Raw genomic sequence first — 14,808 nt, 5'->3', positions numbered from 1 at the left:
AAACAAAGGCCCCACTTCCAGAGCTGTACAAAGAGGCAGGGGGTGTGATGTAGAAGAGCTCTAGTCTGAGACTGAACAGTTCTTCATTACCTTATTGTACACGTGGGCCCTCTGGGAGTGGCCAGTTGTTCAAGGAGTTGTGATAATAAGCTCTCCAAGGATGGCGGCTTTGTGATGTCCAAAGCACAGACACTTGAGACCTTCCCCCAACAAAAGCCCATGACAAAACACCCTCAAGACCTTTCCTTCTAGGCTTCATTCCAGAAGTCCTGAAAGACACTTAAAAGTCTAGTTCAACACCCCTGGTTTCTCATGCAATTTCTTACACCACAGTTAAGCAACTGTCAAACGCTGCTGTAAAGGATGACTGATGACTTTTCATCATCAGTGGCCCAAAGCCCTCCCCAAAAGGCACTGCACCCAAGAGATACACCACTATTTGTTGAGGATACCCCCTGAAATCCATGGTTTATGATATAAAATTCCCCTGCCTAGCAGTTTGTAAAGTTCCTTCTGAATCTAGCCATGGAAATCTCTCACAATCCAAACAGCCTCCCCAGAGAAGAAAGAGATTTACTTCCTGCTTGTCTTTCCTGAAGTCTTTTTCCAGTGAACTTCAATGATGATAAACATGACAGGCACCGTAAAACCCAGCAAGTGCACTATTTCTTTTCCTCTCCCCACCATTGCCAGTATAAATATCACCCTGAGTCCTGGGGGCTAAGTGTCAAGTTAAAATAATGCTCTCTTTGGGCTGGGGATCTGAGTTCCACAGAGATCACAAGAAATATGTGATGGTGGGTGAGAAGGAGGAAGGGAAGGAGTTAGATCCAGGGACACCAGCAGGAAATATTTTCACACTAAATTTCACACCCCCTCCCATGGATTTCAATGAAGAGCTATTATGATGCACCCTACAGGGTCACCATAAAGGCAAGATCATCCCATCCCACTCTCTTGAACATCTCTGTAGCTCTCAAGGTTGTGTATCAGGGGGGAACTTTGCTTGTTCTTCCTTCCCTCACCCCCACTCCTCTCTGCTGCAGTGCTTTTCTGGGAAATTCCAGGGAAAATAATTCTAGAAAAGAGGCAAGAATTTTAATCAAAAGCTGCATCAATGAACAATTTGTTTCACTGGGATCCAGGATGAGACTTCAGCAGATGAGAACAGAGACACTGAGCTGGGAAAAAGCAGCGCTAAGGAGAGTGCTCAGGATTCACATGTAAGTCTCAGGCCTGTGCACACAGCATTTTTCTCAATGTCCTGAGTCTGCTGTTGGGTGGGTAAATTGAGCTCCCAAGCTTTGGGTACAGTTTTTTGTGCCAAAAAAGACTTTTTGTCTGAGCTGAACTGCAGCAGAGGGAGTGGATTCATACAGCACACCAAAGCCCTCGGCAGCCCACACCCAGACACAGTGCTAGCCTGAGATGGAAGTCAGAGAACGCCAATCTTGACAAACAATAATTTCCATCCTGAAACCAGATGGAAAAATCAAATACCACAAAAATCTTCCTGAACCTAAACTCCCTGTCTAAAAAAATTCAAGTTGAGTCAATTAATGGATATTTTTGCAATCATTTTAAACCAACTCTTTTTATGTCAACCTTTAAAAGACATACTTACTTTTTTTTGTAGATTAATTTCTGGTTTGAAAGCATGAATTTTAAATGCAAAAAAAAAAGGTATTTTCAACAATTTATAAATGCTTTTGATTAAGAAATGCAATTTCCTCCTTTTCCTGCAAATCAGGACTTCTTTTTTCCACACTACCACTCTTGGGGTTTCCAAACTAGAGCTGCAAACCTTCATGCAAACCCTCCTGCAATTCTGAGAGGATGTGAATCTATGCCTAGTCACTTTGGAGGCATGCAGGCAGGGTCACAATGGTTTAATCTCATAATTTCCTTCCCCTGAAGATCTTGGAGCATGGGACTCTGCTAATAAGTTTTCATGCAGTTAGGGCTAAACACCCCTCAAGGACTATGCAGTCTTTCCTACCACAACAGAGAAACTCCCCACAAGCAGTTTCTCTCTTGTGACCTTCCTGTTAGCTTCCCAGACTCCAATCCAAGCACCTGCATCTCCATGAAATTGCTTCAAGATTACCATGAACTCATCTTCAGCCTCATTTTCCTTTTCCTCTTTTTCTCCCTGATTGTGAGGCCCTACCCATATGACAGCTTCATTACAAGTGACCTTCAGCACTGGCTTTGTTGGGGAAGTGATTTAGAACCAAATTACGGATCTATTTCTTTCACCTCCTCCCTCTCATTGAAGGCAGCAATAGCAGGATTGGAGAGGCCGTCTGAAACAGCACATTTTGAACACATTACAGAAGGGGAGACAGAGCAGAAAACCATCCTCCACCACAGTCCAACATAAAGGGGCCAAACTGTTCTTGGAGAAATGCCAAAGCAATCGTACAATTTATTCCAAGGGTACGGGTGAGTCTGGTTTAGACCAGCCAGGAAACAGCTCTTAAGGAACTGGGGACTCTACTGAGAACAGATGGAGGCAGCTGGAAAAACAGGGGGCAGGTGGCTGCTTGGAAAACAGGATCACTCTGGCACATGGGCAAAGCAGAAGGGAGATGGCAATATGGACCTCGTTGTCACAGGCTAGGTTAAATCGCATTGGAACCAGTGAGAAGAGCAGCTGTCTCTGATTCAGGCTAAATCAAAGAACACTTATATGTCTCTTTGTTTGGTACAAACAAAATGGAGGTTACCATTCAAAACACAAGGACAAAGATTGATCTGAGTTGAGCTACAACACAGAGCTGTGAGCTTTACTGTAGACTAATGGCTGAAGGTGTGTTTGTGTATGTGTGAAAGAAAAAGAGAAAGGAGAAGAAGATGAAGAAAAAAAAAATAACCAGAGCTGGAGCAGATCACCCAGAACAGGCAGAATAAGCAAGGGAAACCTAAAAAAAAAATCGGAGAGAGATGGTACTGGAGAAAAGGGTGATTAAAGAGTCCTCTGCCTCCTAAGTGGCACTAATAGCCAGAGAGAGTTAAAAGCAGAGTAAGTGGGGAAGCAGGAGCAGGGAGTCCCTGCTCTCATCGAGTGAAGTCTTTTCAACCATTATAGCATAACATGTAACATGGTGCACCAGCAGCAGGCCCTTGAATGAGTGTCCAAATCAAAGACCTGAAGAACTGGACCCACTCATGAGGCTCTCATTCTCCTTCTTTTCAGCAGTGGCATCCCCATTAGCCAACAGTTCCTGAGCAAGAGACAGGCACTTACAGAGGAGCACTGCTGAGATTTTAGTGCCCAAGATGCAGAACTCCAATTGACTCTCTTGGACTCTCAGTAACATCGGCAAGCAAGCAGCAGTCAGTGAGCTCAGGAACAGCTTAGGGCTTTGCAGAACTGAATTCTTAGCCTGGGGACTTATAGCGCCTCATATAATCTGCTTGCTATATGATGAACACATAAAAGAGAATCTATGTGATTCTTAATCCTTCTAGGCTCGGGAACAGAGGGGTAGAGACACACTGAACATTCAGGGAATGAAACTGGTAACAGGCTGTTTCACACAACCACTTCAGCAGAGTGACTTACCAGTTGAAAAGAATTTAATTTACAAACAGAAAACATAAAAGGAAAGTCAAGACTGTAAGCAAAGTAATAACAGAAGAGCCCAGTAATGAGAGGCTCACACGAGAGGTGATTGTCTGATCCATGTGGTAAAGAGCAGCACAAAGTGGCTACAGGGAAATGCAGGAAGAGATTAACTGCTGACACCGAAGTGCTATTTCCAGCTGACATTTATCTCTGCCTTGGAATTCCCAGTTGGAGAGAAGAGGTGACAACAAACAGGAGAAATTTACACTGGCCACTTTATGCAAATCTAACCTTTCTGCACCTGCCAGGTGGGGAGCATTTATTTACTTTCTGGCTGCCTAGCTAAATTGGCAGAGGAGTGAATCCAAACAGAATATGGAGAAGGCCAAAGGAATATGGCTCATGATTGTCATTTCAGTACCTGTTACAGGCATTACAATTGTAATGTGGCAGTTGAGAGATATACACCCTAGGCAAATGAACCGGCAGAAGACACGGGCATGTGCCAGTGTATTCTTCCGCACGAGTGTTTCACTGCCCTCGGACGGGCAGATCAGAGATGCTAATCTGAGTCACAGCCCATACCTGTGTCTTGCTCATAAAGGACCTCAGCAAACTCCTTTAGCTCACGTATGAAGAGTGATTAATTTTGTACCAGGCAGATCTGAGTTCAATCACCTATGTCACAATGACTTTTCAAGATGCAAAGATGTGAATCTGAGCAGTAACTGTGAGATGTCTGGGGGTGAATTTGTTACAATTTTAAATAGAAAGATAGCACTTGTATACACACTATCAAATTAACGAGTTCATACATAACAAGTGAAAACAAATTCCTGCCACACCAGAATAAGACTGCCTTTTTTTAACATCCTAAAAAATATCTCTCTGCAATATATAGTCATGTTCAGCTTTTTACATTTAAAAGTCTCTTTTTGTCCATGTAAATAAAATGCAGTCATCTCTTCAATAGAAAACAGCACAAGAGCCCTTGGTACAAAAGACCAGGACAAAGGTAAAGACCCATGTATCTAGCTGAAAGTATAGGGGAAGACTTCAGATGGGCTGCCAGTGCCTTTGCACCATATTGAACTATGGTCACAACACAAGAAATTAAAAACAGTGCCCTAAAAGTAAAAATGCCCTGAGATGTCTGGTCTTCCAGGTCAAGAACGCAGTTGCAAAGCGCTGCTAACAGCGTGCTCCAGATGCCTGCGAGGGCACTGCTTCAGTCTTAGGCACAAAGGATGTTACATTTTCCAGCTCAGTTTGTATTAGCCCACACGGCATCCTCCAAAATCCCACTGGCACTAGCACTTGTACAGTCAGCGTAAAGCTTGATTTTTCAAACATGACTAACAATTCAGGATCCTACTGAAAAATTACTTCAAGGGATTTATTTCTAGAAAGTACTCAGCTCTCCTTGCCTCTTTATGGTATCAGTGTCTGGGCACCCAAGATCACTAGATACAGATGGGCAAGAGGGGTACTGGCAGCCTGCATTTTTTAGAACTTCTCTAAGTCTCTTGAATTCAAATCTAAGTGAGACACTTTATAATTCATCAGATTGGTTTATGAAACAGGATACTTTTACAAATAAGTGCTCTTTTTTGCTTTCTGGCTTCTGAGTATTTAGGTCACACCTGGGTCAAACATTCAAGCTTTCCCTGCAACTATGAAAGACTGGAATTGACTTCTGAACACAACAAAATATCTTGTGGCATCTTGTTCCCCTAGGATCTCCAGGGCTGAAAAACGAGGATGAAATAGTGCTAATTTCACAGTAAATACCTTGGAAATGGGCAACATTTGAGAAAAACAGTTCCTCAACTGATTCCCCACACCACATGGCAACATTAGGACTAACCAATCTGTGTCACATTTAAGGGTCTTGTGCAGACAAAGCCAAGAGGTTCCCAACACTGTTTTCTATAAAATCTAGGTTTCTTTCAGCATCTGTCATCCAGCCCAATTTTGCTTAGCATGCAAGAACTGACAACACCTTGAGGTGATCTGGCTCCAGGGCATGCCAGGGACATAGTTCTGAACCAGGCACGCCCTCACATTGCCCCTGCCCTGCATCTCTGTCTGGCTGGTTTTGTGCAAGAAGGGGAAAAAAAAGGATTTATGAAGGGTCAGAGAAGAAAGGCAAGGAAAGAAAAATCCCATAGGATAAAAGAGATGAGAAATTCAAGGTAGTTTTAAAGCAGTTAGTGAAGTCAAGAGCCCAAGCTGACCTGAAGTCACAGCAGTGAGAAAGTAAATGGACTTTTAAGGACTTAGGCTGAGATTTTCAAAGCCTTTTCAACAACTTGGATGTTCATTTCCATTTATTTTATTGGATTATTGCCAAGAAAATCCTGTGGGCTGCTCTGATTCTGGAAGTCTGAATTCGGAAAAGAGCTAGACGTGCTTTAATTTTTATCTTTTTTATATAGAGATCTATATAAAGAATCAGCAAAAACAGCCAATCGTTTCCTTCACTGTCAGAGAGCCTGAACTATCAAGAATTACAGGCTACAAAGAAATCATTGCAGGGTATAAAAGGGAGTTACAAAGAGACTCCAGAACAGCAGAAGGACTGCTGACATTCATGGTCTTGTGGCTCTATTGTTTTCCCCTCTTTTTTACCATAAAATGAATAGGGTTAGGTCAGATTCCCCCTAATTTACCAGAGTCACTGCAGCACTGGGTGGAAAAAACAGAGGATTATGTTGTCCTAAGAATCTTCCATCCCATCCCATCCCTTTCACATCATTATTTCATTACCTGACTATGCCTTTGTCTGCTCTGCAGTGTGAGGCTCTGGAGGCAGTATCCAGCTTCAGACACACTGCACAGGACAGGACTGGCAGCTCCACCATGGGACTACGTGCTGAGAACTGCCTGCCAAATAAGTCCACAGCATTTTGTAGGATTTCTTATATTCCACAGGCTCATGGACTTCTCCCATCCCAATTCTCCCATCCCAATTCCAGACACCAGAAAAAGCCTGCCCATATGAGCAATGTGGGTCATTTCCCTTTCCAGTGGGAAACAGCAGTAGCGGAAATTAGTTTCCTCTGTTTTCCAGCTCTCAAGTGCTCTAGGTTAAGAAGACTTGGGGCTTCAGTTCTGTCAGACTATTGACTGCCCAGCAGGTAAAGAAAGCAATAAGTGGAAAGTAATTGATAGCAGCAGGTAGCTCCAATAAATTTCTTAATCAATACAACTTATAGCAGAGAGAACTCCAAACACTGAAGTAGGGAAACCCAGCTTAATGTGTTTATAACCTTTCTCATTTTGTTTTGCTCATTTTTCCTTTCCTACTTCTTTCAGCAGTGTTCTTTTGAGAACTAATTCCTTCATGGACATAACAAGCTCATGCTTCATTCACCATTATCTTACAAACTCCTTGTAAATTGAATTACCTGTATGGTAAAGGGGAGCTGCCCTAGTTCTGTAGGACAGAGTGGAGTTCAGATACACAGCCTTGATCTTAGCAAAAATTAGTTTAATTCTTTTCTGTTATTGGATTTAAAGTGAGGATAAATGAGTGGAAAGCAAATAAAAAAGATTCCCTCCCCAGAAGAGCGATAGAGAAGAAATGGCCATTAAATCAAAGAGTTTTCATCAATAACTGATTTCTTGATCTTCAGAATGTGGAGAGGGAAGGATAATTTTAGCATTGATGATGTCAGGGGACTGTACACAGATTTCTCACATGTATCTTGTGTAGCTTTTCTTGCCTTAATTTCCCCACTCATAAACCAGGAATAAAACATATCATTCCCTCACAGTAGAGGATTTATTTACCTCACGCACACTGAGATCATGCAACAGAAAGTACTCCTCATTAAACTCTCTGTGCTAACAAACACCACTTGCAACTGTTCTGACAGGTGACATAAAATACAGCAAGCAATTATGGCTTTCTGACAATGACCAAAGAGAGCATCAAGAAAGATGGGAGACCTTTCCAAGTTTTCCCGATGGATCCAAGTTTAAATAGTTTACTGCTCAGAACTAAACATGTCAGTTGACTATGCCAAGGACCCTTCAGATATCCTGCCAGTATTGTTATTGCATGGACAGACACTCATAGTTCTGAATTCTGACAGTCTCTTATGTCATGATTTTGTGTGTGTATATTAATGAACACGGTAAGAGAAGCCTCAAGGAGGCAGATTTGAAAGGCAGATAGGCAAGGGTGGCTCTAGGTGTTATTAGGATGTTTCTAATGTTTTTGCACAGACAGATTAGGATGCAGTAAGGAATCAACTGATATTTTCTGCGTGGCACAGCACAAAACAAACCACCCAGAAACACATGAGCTATGTATTGTATCTCCTACCTGAAAGCCACTGGAATACACGGAGGTTCTTTTCCACATCCTTCTCCAGTGACATGCGTACAGAATCTTTCTCTTTCTCAGCAACTTCTTCTTCCCAATATTATTCCTCTGGAAAAAGATGAACATCAAATTGGTTACATGGAGAATATGGATACAGAGGATTTTTCTCTGCATCAGGAGCATTTTTCTTCTTCCTTGTTAGCTGAGACGGGAAATGGAAGAGTTGATTTTCAGTGCTTTCAAAGCTTTTCACAGAATCATGATCAATATTTTTCAATGCACAGACAAACAAAAACATGTTTTAACCTGAAAGGGTCTGTTTAGGTAAATATAAAAAGCTGATTCCAAATAACCAGATAGAGAATACTACAGAATCATGAAAAGTCCATATTTGTCAATTACCGACAGTTTTCAGGAAAGTTTAATTAAAGGCCATTTTCCAGTGGGTAAAAATACTGAGAAAGAGTCTCGGGTGAAATTTTTGGCAAGACAAGTAAACCTCAGTAGAAAGCCTGTTCCATGGGAGATGTCTAATTCCACTCCAGTGACTCAGCAGCCTCAGACATGCTTCCAAGCTGCTAGATGTTCTTACAGGACTATTATATAAACTTTTCCTTCTTCAGGAAACCTTTTACTATATAAGATGATTTAGGAAAAAAAAAAAACCAAACAGTTAAAGCTTCAGTCAGTTCCAAAGGAATCCAAAACAAGGACATTAGAATTTAAGGTATCGGAAACTATTGCTTGTCCTCATATACAGACTAGGAAGTAGCAAGAAGGCAATCTCTAAAAAGCTGGATTCCCTGCTCCTGCAGGATAGAGGTATGGTTGTGGTTAGATGATTGCTTCTGAATCTCTTTCAGAAGAGGTCACCTCAGTCTTTTTTCTCTGAGAACCATGGCCTTCTCGAACTCACTGTGAGGAGGTTTTCTTTGTGGAGGGGACAACCTTCATGGGACAAATCTTCCTAGAGGAATGAAAGTGAGAAGCCTTCAGTGAGGACCCCAGTGAGGAATTAAAATTCTCCCATGTGCAAAGATCCAGCCCAGAAAGGCCTAGGTGCACTCAAAGCCCCCTTGACAAGCCCTCAGGAGGATGCTGAGAAACATTTGAGCCTGTTCCCAAAGCTTGAGCAGGGTGATTCGTCTTCTTCCCTTGGGAGCAGTGCAGAAGTGCTGTCAGCCATTGGAGAGCTGCAGAAGGTCCTGGGACCCTGGTGGGGAACTGTCCATACTGATGCATCAGAACAGGACTCTTCAAGCAATGCCCAACTGCAGCAATGCCAGGAAGAGATATTGTATCAGGGAGACAATTTCCCTTTCTTCTGAAGACATTTTAAGTGAATGAATAATTCATCCTGAATGACTTTGAGCCAAGGCGACTCTCCATGTTACCACCTGATTATATGTTCCATAAAAAGAGATGACAGCAATTTATCTCTTTTCTCTTGCCGGGTGGGCTGGTGGGGGGATAAATATGCTGCCACCAAACTGGAATGATGAATCATCCCTCAGAGCAACCAACTACACTTTTACGGATTTGGCATTTAGTGCTTCCCAGTGGGAGCGTTAGGAAGAGGGACATCAGCATAAGCCTTCAGGAAAGGAGAGAAGACCAGGGGCAGTGGAGGGCTCAGTTCTCTCTGTTCATCCCCATAGAATTACTCATTGCTGAGTACCCAGCAAAGGCATCTGGGCAGAAGAGCCTTTCCCCTGAAAGCAGGGGAGTCTGCAAAGATCAGGTACTCACGTTGCTGTCTGGTGATAAGGAAAGCAGCTATTAAGTCTTATTCTGCTTTATTATTGACTGAACAGTGGGGTTAGGCTGGAGGAGAGGAACTCCATTAGACATTTCCCAGAATCATGCTTCTTTCTTGTATAACAAGCTGCATAGAACATGTCAGCTGTTCAGCTGGGAAATGGGGAGTGAGAGAGATTTGTCCTGGGAATTAAAACACGGGTTTACTTAAAGAAGCAGGGACTGCAATTGGGTGCTGCTCTGGCTAGAGGGAAAGCCTGCTGCCCTGTCTTTTACCTACAGCCATGTAGGCAAACCTGAGCCTTTCCCAAGAGGAGATCATTAGCTCTGACAACACGGGACTTTTAGGATGACCTGAAACCACCAAGCATGGATCAATTAGGGCCAAGTCTGAGAAGTGAGGGCTTCCTTTCCTTAAACAACTCAATGCCCTGCTATTACTGCAGTCCATTATGGAGATATTCCATATATTTATGGCCATACAGACAGCTGCTGTCAAGCTACATCAAGCCAAAGGCAGTCAAGTGCTTGATCTTCTTGCCCACAAGCAACACATCCTGGCTGAAAGTTTTCTCCTCTTGCTGCAATCCTGCTCCATGTACTCCCACCTCTGCCCTCGAAAACAGATATGCCTCATGCTACACCAGAAGTCCTCTGCAGCCAGATGCACCACAAGCACTGGAGCAAATGAAACACTTTCTTGTGCACGTATGGTGCCGTGCACATCCACACCTCCAGTGCCTTCACCTGCACACTTTGTTCTGCTACCTCTGTCCTCCCCACCACTCCCAGCCTGCAAGAGGCTGATATAGCATGTAAATATGCTACAAAGACACATGCTTCCCACCCCCGTGCTGGCTATGGGGAACATAAAACACAACAGAGATTGCTGCTATTTTATTATTTATGAAGCTTTGGTTATTTCATATATAAATAATCCATGACTGCAAAGTGTTGCTGGCACTGTAATTGAATATTCATGAGGTATTTTTGTTGAGAATTTTCACCATCATTTCAAACCCAGACACAAAAATAAAAATCATCACAATAAAAATTTCATCTGTCATTTCACAGTTTCAACCTCTGAGAAACAAAATCTCTCTCTCACACACCCTGAGGGCTTTCTGAGGAGAGGGAACAAAACAGTAGGGTTAATCTGGAAGGCAGGTTCATGCTGCATTGGAAACAAGCAGGAACATCCTGCATATAGCTCTGCCTGCTGTCTCTTAACATTGTCAGGAGGCTTCATCTGGGGATATATGCTGTCTGCACGGCATACATGCAAATTCCTTCTCTCCCTCCTAGAAACATTTCTGTTTTCAGGTTTAATCCTAGCCAGAACCTTGACAGAGAAGCACCCAAGTGGGATCACTCAGCATGGAAAATGGAAGCATGTTGCTGCCACCCTGTGGAAAATGGTGACCCCCAACTGTTGGGGACCACTCTAGAGGTTCACAAAGCTACAGATGGTATGGTGGCTAAAGAAGATTTGTGAGGCTGTCATTACCCTGATGAGACCCAGGGGTAAAGAAACTGGGGAATTTCCATTAAATAATTGCAGGATCTGCAAGGAAGATGTTCAGACACTTTACAGGAATGTCTGTGCTATACCCATGGTGCACAAGGGGGCATGTGCATCAAGAGGATGAAGTACTATTGCTGCAGAGGCTCCCAAGGACAACTTTGGCAAATTCCTGGACACATGCAATGATCAAGCATTTCTTGCATCCTGGGATAGTCAAACGTGCAGCTTCACCTGTCTGCCTTGCTGGGATTCCCTGTTTTTTCTCCCAAGGCTCTTTCTTCACTGTGCCCTTCAGCTCCTTCTATCCCACACTAAAAAAGGCAAGGCAGGACTAACCAAAAGATAGCAGCCCCATCTGAACTCTTCCTTTCCCCTACCTTCTATCCACATTTTCTGTGAGGAGGCTCTGCAGCTGCCTGTATGGTGCATCACCCCAGCCTCCTTATCATCCACTGTCCCAATTCTCTACAGTTTCTTCAGATCATAGCTCCTTCCTTTTTCAGTTCTGCAAAGCACTGTAAACACAGAAAGGAAACAGCAGTAGGAGAAACAGCATGTTTTCAGCCCTTCTAACCCAGCCTCCTCAAACCCAAAGAGGGGCATATGAGAGCCTGGCAGTCAGATCTGAGATCCACATCCACCCTGATCTGCCACTGTCCATGTGCAAGTGGTGTATGTGAGGCGATGTCACATCAGCACATCACAAAGGGGGCCAGAGCTCTCAGAGCACCTTGCCTTCTAAGAGTGATTTATGGGCTCTGTCAATCCAGCAGACTGAACTGCAGAGACAGCTGGAGCGTGCAGCAAAGAGAGCAGCAATCCATCACCACCGGGTGAGAGTCACCCAGGAATCCATCAAGAGCTTCATCATGGTGACATCTTTGCAGAGGGAGAAAGAGAAACAAATGAAAAAGATGGAGACAGAGAGAGTGAGCCAAGGGTGGAAAATCCACTCAGGATTTCTTAGAACTTCAGCACCACAGAAGTAAAACAAGATGACAGACAGGAAAAATATTTTTTGTGTTTGTAGTGATTCAGGTGGTCCTGCTTTAAAGCCACAGATTACAATGCCTCACACAGCTGAGCAGGGCTTTCTGGTGTCAGCCATACCAGCAGCAATCAGAAATTGCTTTCCCATTTGCTAGCTACGGAGCTTTGTAGTAGGTATTAATCACTTCTAGGTATGATGACTGGATGGTTTTGATGGCAAAGGCATTTTATTGTTAGGGAGCTGCCACCGGCAGAAGGAATCAACCCCAGTTCCACTACACAGGAGAAAGGTGATGCCCTGTACTTGAAGAAATACAAAGCAAGCTGCATCATTTCTCTATACAGCACTAGAGTTTGTACTCTAACCTAATGCTGACTCATCAGCAGGAGCCAACCTGCTCCTCCAAAAAGTGCAGGCACACAGATACATGTACCCCAAACTGACAAGGACACAGGCATGTACCAAGTCACAGGAACACACAAGATACTTACACAAGGCCCATATATACACACAAGTCCAGAAAAATACATGTAGAACAGCTTAGCACACATAAAGGAAGGGGGCACACACAGAGATATAACTGTGTCTGGAATCTACAAGTATGGCAGGAATACAGAAGGTAAACTCAAAAGATGCACAGGGACACACACTCCCCTGTGCAGTGCCATGATGAGTACAAGAGCGTACATTGTCTGTCTTTTGATCTACAACTCAATAATAAGAGATCTGTCAAGTTCCCCAGTAATACAACTTCTCTCTATCCCCACTATCCCCAAACTCCTTAAAAAAAACCAAACAGAGAACGTGATTTCTCCTAAATCCATGTTTGACACCAGGGAGACAGGTAAAGAAAAGAAGTCAGCACCTGTTCTTAGAGGGAAGAAAAGCAATTTACCTTTGAATAAGGAGCAGCAGAACAAAGCACATTATTTCTTTATGTTCCAGGGACAGACACCAATGTTGTTTTGAGTCATGCTGATTACAGGTTAACCATGTGCTCCCAAAGCCAGGAAATATGGAGGATGTGTTGGGACCTCTCAGAACAGTATAAATCAGCTTAAAATTTGGAAGAAAAATAAAATCAAATGAATAAATGGATTCAGAAGCTGGGAGTAGGGGCAACAAATGTATTTGGGCATCACAAGATGGATAAGACTCAGTAGGCGCAAGAGAGATGGCAGTGGGGGTCAGGGAGAGCCTCCTTCATGGGAAGAAAGCAGAGGTGAGCATGAGCTGGAGCAGCCAGAAAGACTGCACAGGAGAAGAGTTGAGTACCTGGGACTGTGAAGGAGACGTTAGAGACTTCCTGAGCCAGGTTTATTTCTGATATGTGCCTCTTCTGGGGTCCTTTACTTGCCTCCAGAAGACCCTCTCCCCAGCTAAGACATCCATGCAGACAGTATGCATCCACCTGCCCTGAGAAGACATGAAAGTATGGGGACAATATGATTTCCAGTGTCATGGGAACTGCTTTTACAGCACAAGGCAGGCCGAGTTGTATCTAGCTTATCTCCAGCAGATTCTCTGGTGCCGTCTGAGTCACACGGACTATGTGGAGCCATTTGAGTTTATGATCCTTTTATCTCTCCGACCAAGGGATCATACGCTGCTTCTCCCAAGAAGAATAATGAAGCCTCATACATTACACATCCCCCAAAGGACTTAATTTCTCTTAATCTAAGGGGAGGATTTGCCTCCAGTCTCCAGCCCTTTTATTATCCATTTGTTGCTCCATCTGCAGCACAGATCATAAAGGATTTTTTTATTTTTTAAGTCAACCTTTGCTTGGGCCTCATTAAGGCCTTACACAAAGTCCCAGGCTGCTCACAGCTCAAAGAAATAGAATGAGACTGAGGTACTGGAGGCTGGATGGCCTTGTCCTCCCTCTTAACAGTGCACTGCAAGGCCAAGGGGATGTCTGGCTCATAACCAGAAAAATGAAATGATGAGTCAAGAGAAATGCAGCATTGACACTTACCCTTCCCTCAGACCCATGCTTGCTTTGAAATATGAGGTTCTGACAAGCAAGAACGGTTCTGGTTTGGTGAAGTACTGCTATTGACACTGTGGTAGCAGCAGGAGCATTAGCCACTGAGCCAAGACTCCTCTGTGCTACATGAGGTGCAAAGATATACCAAGAAGACTGCCCCTGTTCCAGAGAACACATCCAATATTCTCACCTTGTTTTAAAGATATGAGACATGTGCAGTCTATTACTACGGTGGGCAGTGGCTACTGAATTCTGTTCCTGGCTCTTTCACTAATCCAGTCTGGTCTTGAGCATATTTCTTCACTTGTCTTTGCTTCTCTTTCCTCATCTGCAAACTGCAGTCTTATAATTCAGTATAGTGGATTATTTTAAAGGGTCATAATGGTACAACTCAGCATGTAAAGGGGGCTCTAGAGGGTTAAACAAGACTCTGCTTTCTGTGCTTTTGTAACAGCTGTGTGTTAGCAAAAGGGAATACACCTCAGGGGAAGCATGCAACCCTTCAATGCAGTTGCCCCAACTTCTCTACCAGCTATGCATATACACATACACCTGTGTGTGGTGTTGCCTCCTAAAGTGTTGCTGCTTTATCTTCTTCCCTTGCTGTTCTCACTGGACTAGAAACTGGCACTGAACTGAA

General features: G+C 43.5%; 1 protein-coding gene across 13 annotated transcripts in view; it reads right to left on the bottom strand.

The window, feature by feature from the left end:
• The window catches only part of DISP3 (dispatched RND transporter family member 3), a 149,412-nt gene that overhangs the window by 97,260 nt on the left and 37,344 nt on the right, over positions 1-14,808 (bottom strand). For 12 of the 13 annotated variants that reach the window (XR_012626176.1, XR_012626178.1, XR_012626177.1 and 9 more), the window contains one exon: positions 7,905-8,012. Coding sequence is in view for 7 of the 13 variants with exons in the window: in XM_074848530.1 (XP_074704631.1) it covers positions 7,905-8,012 (108 nt within the window). In the remaining 6 variants the exon portion in view is untranslated. Of the gene's footprint in view, positions 1-7,904; positions 8,013-14,808 lie in introns of those variants that run through there. The other variant, XM_074848542.1, reaches the window with a different exon arrangement.

This window comes from Strix aluco, chromosome 22, assembly GCF_031877795.1.
Source record: "Strix aluco isolate bStrAlu1 chromosome 22, bStrAlu1.hap1, whole genome shotgun sequence".
NCBI classification, from domain to species: Eukaryota; Metazoa; Chordata; class Aves; order Strigiformes; family Strigidae; genus Strix; species Strix aluco.
The sequence above is the reverse complement of the archived record's forward strand: the minus strand, read 5'-3'. Positions and strand labels throughout refer to the sequence as shown.